Below are 7,587 nucleotides of genomic sequence, written 5' to 3'. Positions count from 1 at the left end.
AGCTGAAGCGCGAGCGATGCTCGCAACCCCGAAGCGACGAATTGGTACCTGAGTCTGACCGCGAAACCTCCCGTCGAGGTGAGAAGCCGCTGGCGAATTAGCCGTCGCGTCAACGTATACTTTGATCGCGCGAGATAACGCGCCCGCGGTGCGCAACGGCAGATAACGTAAATAAAGACCTTAACGCGACCGTACACCCGCGAATTAATGAGGGAATCGCATTCGCTCGCTCCCTCTCCTCCTCTCTTTCTCGCTCGAGTCGATTACCAGCGAGGAGCAGCGAGATAAGGGCGGCAACGCCGTCTGCTGGCTTATTTTTCGGCATTAAAGAAGGGGCGTAGATGGGCGCAGCGTGCCCTGCGAATGTCGATCGACGGTTCGCCCGCGGCACTGGGCGGTACGGGGAGCGCAACTCGAGAAATAGAAAATAGAGGCGTTCGCGCGGCGGGAGTGAAAGCAGCCTCTTTCGTTCGCAACGGGCTAATGGCGCGAACGAATAAATAAACAATGTTCTTGTTCAATGGCTCGTTTCAGGCGGATAGCACGTACGAAATTCAGATCTCGGGGAAAAAGGGGAGAAAAAGAAGGCGGAGACGAGGCGATCGAGCACGCGAACGGCAGACTTAGTTTCGTATTAACTTCTGTCTAATCGTCAACGCACAGAACGTACGTCGTGCATAAATAATATCGAGTCGTACGATTCTCGGAACATTAGGAATGCAAACGGGATCGCCGGGTGATACAAAGCGATAGCCGCGACGCGATGGCCGATAACGATAATACGCCGCTTTCGCCCGTCAAAGGTGTTCCGAAAATGGATTCTCATCGATCAAGTAACACGGGTAGATCCCAATCGCAGGGAAAAACAATTCCTCGACGTACGCGCGCGAGGCGATGCAATCGTAGGTCGGGCGAATTCTGCCAAAGCAGCAGGTGCAGCCTTCTTTCGAGCGCGCCGGACGTAGGGGTAGGTAATGTCTTTTCTGTCTGTTCCGCTTCCTACCGCCCCGAGTGGCTTTTACACTTTTATTCGTCACGCCCGTTTCAACGGTGAATTTATTACCGCGCGACGTACTGTGAGAAATCGCATTATTGACGCGCGATGTGCTTTATTTATGCATATATATATATATATATATATGTAGCGGTATTTGCATGCGAATCAGTAGGAGCGAATCGTCATTCGGTTTGGAAGAAATTCAAGGAGAAATCCAGTCTCGAATCCAGTCCGTTCGCGAGGCCCGATTTCACCGAATAAAAAATAGCGCGATACGCTTCAGTGGAAAAAAATTTTTGGCACTTACAATTGCAGTCGCGTAAGTGAAAGAAAGAATTTTGGTTGAGAAAACCACTCTTTTAAGTCTTACGATATACTTGTATATATAATATCAATGATAATAATTTTACATGTATATATTGTTATTATTATATTCTTGAAGCCAGAAAAAGATGTAGTTGGCTAGAAAGAAAAACTAGGAATTGTATAAATTTGAAAAGATATCGGTCTTTCTACTCAATATTTGTTCTTCTAAATTCATAAAAATGATTATTTATTAGTTTAATGGAATTATAAGGGATTTCTTCATGCAAGCAAATTTTATATCTTCATATAATATTATATATTTTTGTTTATATATGAAAATATGAATTGTTACTAATCTTCTTCTTGTGTATAATTAAATAAATGAAAAGATTATAGTCAGAATCATTTTTCTAATAAGTTTCACTATAATGCCAGTGATAACAATCTTAAATGCATATTGTTATTACTGCTTTTGGAGTTAAAGTCAGAAGAAGATATAGTTAACTACGAGAAAGCTAAACTACTTGTATCAATTTGAAGATATCATTTTTTCCATCCGATATTTTTCCTTCCAAATCCATAAAAATTATTCTTTAGTTTAGTGGAACTATGTAAAATTTCTTCATATAAAATAGTAAGTTTTATGTTCATATAATATTATATATTCTCGTTTACATACGTGAAAATATCGATTTTGAATTGACATTAATTTTCTTTCCGCTCTATATAATCGCAAAAGATTATAGCCGAGACAATTATTTTCCTAATAAACTTTACTACAGTATCAATGGTGATAACCTTACACGCATATTGCTACTACTATATTTGTCGGATTAAAGCCAGAAGAAGATGTAGTCGAGGCCGAGAGTGACGACAAATTTCCTCTCTCTCGACAAGCTTCTGACGAAGACGATATATTTCTCCCGACCGTCCATTTAATTTTTAACGTTCGAGAACGCGCGATTCACAATCGACCGTGATATCTCGAGTCGCCGCGGAACCAGACGATTTTATCATCTTGATGCCTCCACCGGCGCGTTTCAGCGGCTTTGTTAAACAGCCTCCAGCTGCATCGTTCCATCTTCATATTACCACCGAATGTAACGAGCAAATAACGAGCAAATTACACCACGTCGGAGCAACGTGTGGCGCACCCCGACCGACCACGGTCTACCGCGACGACTCCGGACTCGAAACGCGGTAGGAAGCCCGCGAGAGAGTGATATTTTTCAATCCTCGCGACGATTATCAACGGGCGGAAAAAGGGGAGATAGACACACGTTGCCTTTTTGTTGTTATTTTCCGACCCGGCTCTGGCACGCATCGCGACTTGTGCGATTCTCGCGTAATACGTTAAAACGAGAGAAGAGATCGTCCCAACGCCATCTTCGCGATACGCTTGGGGAGGAGAACGGGGGGGGGGGGATATAAATGATACTCATAACTTCACGATAAATTCCGCCGTCACAATATTTATCAACGGATCGTCTCGAGCATCATCGTAGGCCGTAGTGGGCTACCAGCGCGCATAAAATATCGCCGGGTATAAAGACGTTGTTAGGCTCTTAGTGGATACTCAACCGGTCTCTCAGTTTAATGCTTCATCCAAACACTCCAGAGAGAGAGAGACAGAGACAGCCCTCTCGCCTCGGGCCGCGATTATAGCGGACTTCGCGAGCCCTCGGGGCGGTACGATGCGACATAAACGCCGCGTCTACGTCTTCATGAGGCTACCTTTAAGCGACATGCTCTGCCTGGTCGCGTGAACGACGTGGCGTATCGCCGTCGGAGATGAGCACAGTTCGCTTCCTCGCCGAGCGCGTCCTCGACTACTTTTTCGCCGGCTATCACCCTCTCGGACACTTATCGAACGGTCATATCGACAGCGCGTCGTGCCATCGATTACGCTTCATGTCCGCTAATCTGCAGTATCATCGTCCGTTATCTATGCCCTTTTCATGTTATAGTACTCCTCTCATCACTCGAGTCAGGCCACGCGACTCTAACTAACACGCTCTCTAAAGGCAATATTCGTACACAGAAGAAAAATGCTGCCGCATCAGCAGCGCACCAGCTGTTACTCGGAACGAATCTTCTTCATTTATAAGCTGTATTATTGAAACTAGTACATCATACTAAATGTTTTAATAACCCGAGTCTTAGCTTATTAATAGTTTACGAATACTATTGCTGTTGATATATTATTCTTTCCATGTAGTAACTTTAGATTTAAGATTGCTTCAAATTCACAAAACACATCTCTTAAAATGTAAGGGTTAACCATCGCGAGGAAGAAAAGGGTCGTTCATCAGCAAGACGTTTAGTTATTATATTATTATCATATTTTTGAAAAATATATACTTGCTTATTGTTTCTACGATTGTCGTGCCCTTTCTTTGTTTTAATCAAACCAAGCGTGTATTCATATATTTAGATTATTCATGAACCCACCCTTTTGCTCATGTCCTGCTACTCCACCTTTCCTTGCGAGGGTTAAAATGTAAGAGTGTAAATGTAAGGATCGTTTCATTAGCTATACAGCAGCTTAAGATAAAATTCAGACAATTTTAAATATAAGATCCGACTCTGAATACTAAATATAATGAATAATAAATATGTAAACGAAGAACAAAAATTTGGTTTAATTAATGTGACAATCGACCAAACAATGAATCAAATTGTGTTGAAGCGATCTGAAATAGTTTTTCTGGTTTTTATAAACAAAATTCAGTTCTTACTACCAGAACATCTGTTTCCTTCAACCAAAACGAGTTTGATTCGTTCATTGTCGTTCGTTAATTCAACCGATCTTTTTTTCTCCGTGAAATATTAAATATTACTAAATATCGTCGAGTAAAATTCCACTGAAAAAATAGAACGAACGAATTCAAGTGACTTTTCATGTAGGATGAACTTTCTATTCTAAATTGTCGAATGAATATTTCCATTCGAAATTGAAGAATGAATCTGACCACGTCATCCACCGTCATGGAAACAATTCAATCGATTGAAGCATCCATCTATATGGATCAAGAATCCACGTTTCAATTGAACATTCACTCTGGCAATCCCGAGTAGCGTTACTTTCATCATCGCTTCGAGCAAATGTTCACTTATCTTGAACGAGATTTCACTTCAGGGAACGCTGCGATCTAGACTTTTAAGCGCGAAAACGGGCAAAACTGAGGGGCCCCGCACGATCGCCGAACATGTTCACTCCAATCGAAGAATCAATTTGACATATCCCACCGTCACGGGAACAACTCACTCCAATCGATCGAAACGCCCACCTGTATGGATCAAGAATCCACTCTAAGTTTAAACTGAACATTCTCAGGTGATTCCGAGTGGCGCTATCTTCACCATCGTTTTCAACCGAACGTCCGCTCATTTTGAGTGAAATTGATTTCATTCCGGAGAATTTCGGGAACACCGGGATCTCCAAAGCGCGCACACTTGGCGGCAAAATTTCTGGAGCGGAATCGCCGAACGACAGCCGTCTCGCGTGCGCGCATATCAGCATCGGGACAGGTGTTGCGACAGGCCCCGGGGGCACGCGTCATCGTCCGCCTGATCGGAGAGCAACCCGGTGAACGCGCGGCGGCAACGTCAGGCTGGTTTGTCGCGTGGCCGCCGAGAGCGTCCGAACGCGCAAGTTCGCGACCCGACGGGCCCGGCCGGTGACCGCCGGGACCCTTCACCCCGCGGAGTCGTCCCCGGCGGCTGGGTAGAGGGGCACGGTGCGAGAGAGAAGGAACGAGAAGAGACCCCCGGAGGGGCCAGAGAGCAGCGGCGGACACGGCCGCGGGTGATTACGTCGCCTGTCGGCGCGGAACTGTCTCCTCCTACCCGCGGCGCCCACCGCTCTCCGATTGGCCGGGGCTCCCTGCCGAGGAAACGTACCGCGGCTTCTCTTTCGATTCACAGCTCACCTCCGGACCTCTCTCGGCACTCTCGGTGGGTCTCTCCTCTCTTTCTCTCTACCTCGCCTCTCCCTCTCGTGTCCCCCCAATTGTACGTAGTTCTTGCCGCGGTGAGGTGTCCGTCATTGTCTCTCTCTTTCAGTTGCAACCCTGCTCTGTCTATCTCGCATTTAGCTCCGTTCTTCGTCGTTTGACGCGTCCCGTTTTTATTCGCCGCTTTGTCCTTTTTCGTATTTGTCCGTCTCTCTTTCGGAAAGGACCTCGCGCCGCTTGCCCGCCCTCATTCGGCTCTTAGCGCCGGAGCGAAGGCTCTGCCCTGCCCGAAAGACGACCATTCCTTTCGCGGCCCCACCAACTTGTCCACCGTAATCGAGAGGACGAGGAAGGAGGAGGTAGAGAAGGAGAGAGGAGGAGGAGCAGGAGGTGAGCGACGTGTAATTGTCGAAAGAGCAGGCTGATGAAGAAATATATTCAGAACGTGCCAGAAGAGAGACGCGCACGATAATGAGCATCTGTGAATCTGAGTCGCGTTATAGCGAAGCCAAGGCAAATAATGGAGGCGAGACTGGCCCTTCAATTATCCAAACATCGCGTCTCGCTATCTCGTCAGAGTGGACTCGCGATATCATTGAGTGAGCGCGATAACGCAAACGGTGCAGGAAAACGTTCTTAACCCTTGACTGTCGATGATGAGAATTCTCGTAATTTTGGACTTTTTCCTTCACCGGTGCGAGAATGCATTTTCTCGTCATAAAATATTTTATTATATTGCAACTCCTAAGTGATTTTATCCACTGAAGGGATTTTTGGGTATGTTGAACACGATTTTTGAGTCCGATTTGCAAAATGTTGTCTCAGAAAAAAGACACGGCTATCAGAAAATTGAGAATTTTTCGAATTTTCGAATACACTCGTCATTGAAATATTTTACGTTAAAGTTTTACAATGAATTAAATATAAGATTTAAATAATTTGAAAAATTTCGACGTTTATTAACTAACATTAAATTTCAATAAAAATTTGCTGTATTAGCCGCCATTTTGGGTTTACAACGAAAGTTTTTTAAATTAAAAAATTTGAAATTTGAAAATTTGAAATTTTTGTTTTCGGCATCATCAAAATCTTTCTGTTTAAATTTTCATTAATTTTCGAGAATTTTTTGTTTTTGCCACTTTAGGATCACTCGAGGAAAAGGGTGTAGCAGTGACTGGGTTAAAGGAATGCTAGAACGACTTGGCCGAACTTCGACGAGAAAGCGCTCTTATCTAAGTGCAAAATATCGGTTAAAATTATTGATATTTTTATTGTGATATAGGAGCAAATATACTTAAATGAGCATGCAAGAGGATATAGAAGTGTACGGAAAGTGCGATGGGATTAGTGAATAATACAAGAGAAAGAAAGAGAGAGAGAGAGAGAGAGAGAGATAAAGAATTATACGTTATTACTGCTCTACTTACCGTCCTGCATCTACGCGCGTATAGATGCATAAAACGTTCGAGCACTTAATTTTTTTGTCAGGCTTTTAATCTTACTTTTATTTATTGACCTTTATTTATTGTTCTTTAGCGTAGTGCAAAATGCGGGGTACAGTCATTTCGTACATACAAACTGTATGGCTTCTATATTAAGCGAATGTTTCCATAAGTTGACAGCTGCACGCACCAAATTCTGCAACACACTACCCGAAGTCGAAATTTCAGTTCGACATTAAACCTTCAGAAGTCTTCTATGCTTCCTTCAATATTACAAATGGGAAATTATTTCCCTTTTCTCCACTTGAAGACTCAACGTAAAATTTAAAACCTTTCCCCGGGAGGTCTAAATTCCCTTTGCAGCATCAAAGGAGCATTATTAATGCTTCTTTGACGCTACAAATAAGAAATAATTTCCCTTTGCTCCGCGGGTATGTACACTTCTCGAGTCTTTTTTCATTCTTAATCTACAATTTACCACCCTGCACTTTGCACGTGTGTGCATTTTACGCGTGTAAAAGGGACTTGAATGTTGTAAAGTCGTCATTCGGAGAATGACGGGACCTGTGATGTCGGTGATTACCGATCGCTCCAGCATCCCCTTAAGTAACCAGGCTCGTTGCAATCGCGGTGATAAGGCTCGGTTGCACGCAACCGGGGATAACAGTTATTCGCGAGCGCCGATAAAATACTCGATGCGGCGATATGTAAATTCGGAGCGAAGCGACAGGATGACGCGACGTTAGAATTCGACCACGTCCATCATCGTTCGCGCGCGACAGGAGCGTAATGCAGCCGACGGCGCGATGATCGCTCGATCGGCCGTTAGTCCGGAATAAATGATGGCGAGTGATTAGACGCGACGGCGATCGATACGCCGACAGAT

General features: G+C 44.3%; 1 protein-coding gene across 1 annotated transcript; it reads left to right on the top strand.

Moving 5' to 3' along the window:
• The first annotated feature begins 763 nt into the window (after window positions 1-763).
• Window positions 764-2,808, top strand: LOC106742104. Its single transcript, XM_014614736.1, has 2 exons — window positions 764-971; window positions 2,672-2,808. The coding sequence occupies exons 1-2, from the start codon at window positions 764-766 to the stop codon at window positions 2,806-2,808; spliced, it is 345 nt and encodes a 114-aa protein (XP_014470222.1).
• Window positions 2,809-7,587: the final 4,779 nt, after the last annotated feature.

The sequence above is a fragment of the Dinoponera quadriceps genome, unplaced genomic scaffold (genome assembly GCF_001313825.1).
Source record: "Dinoponera quadriceps isolate SergipeBrazil2010 unplaced genomic scaffold, ASM131382v1 scaffold676, whole genome shotgun sequence".
NCBI classification, from domain to species: domain Eukaryota; kingdom Metazoa; phylum Arthropoda; class Insecta; order Hymenoptera; family Formicidae; genus Dinoponera; species Dinoponera quadriceps.
Note: the sequence above shows the minus strand (reverse complement) of the source record. Positions and strands in the feature narration are given on the sequence as shown.

What these genes read in the sequence shown, in the direction of transcription:
- LOC106742104 (XM_014614736.1), top strand. Translation starts at nt 764, where the DNA reads ATGGCCGATAACGATAATACGCCGCTTTCGCCCGTCAAAGGTGTTCCG. An exon ending in CGCGCCGGACGTAGGGGTAG is followed by an intron (nt 972 to 2,671) that starts GTAATGTCTTTT and finishes AAACGAGAGAAG; the next exon opens with AGATCGTCCCAACGCCATCT.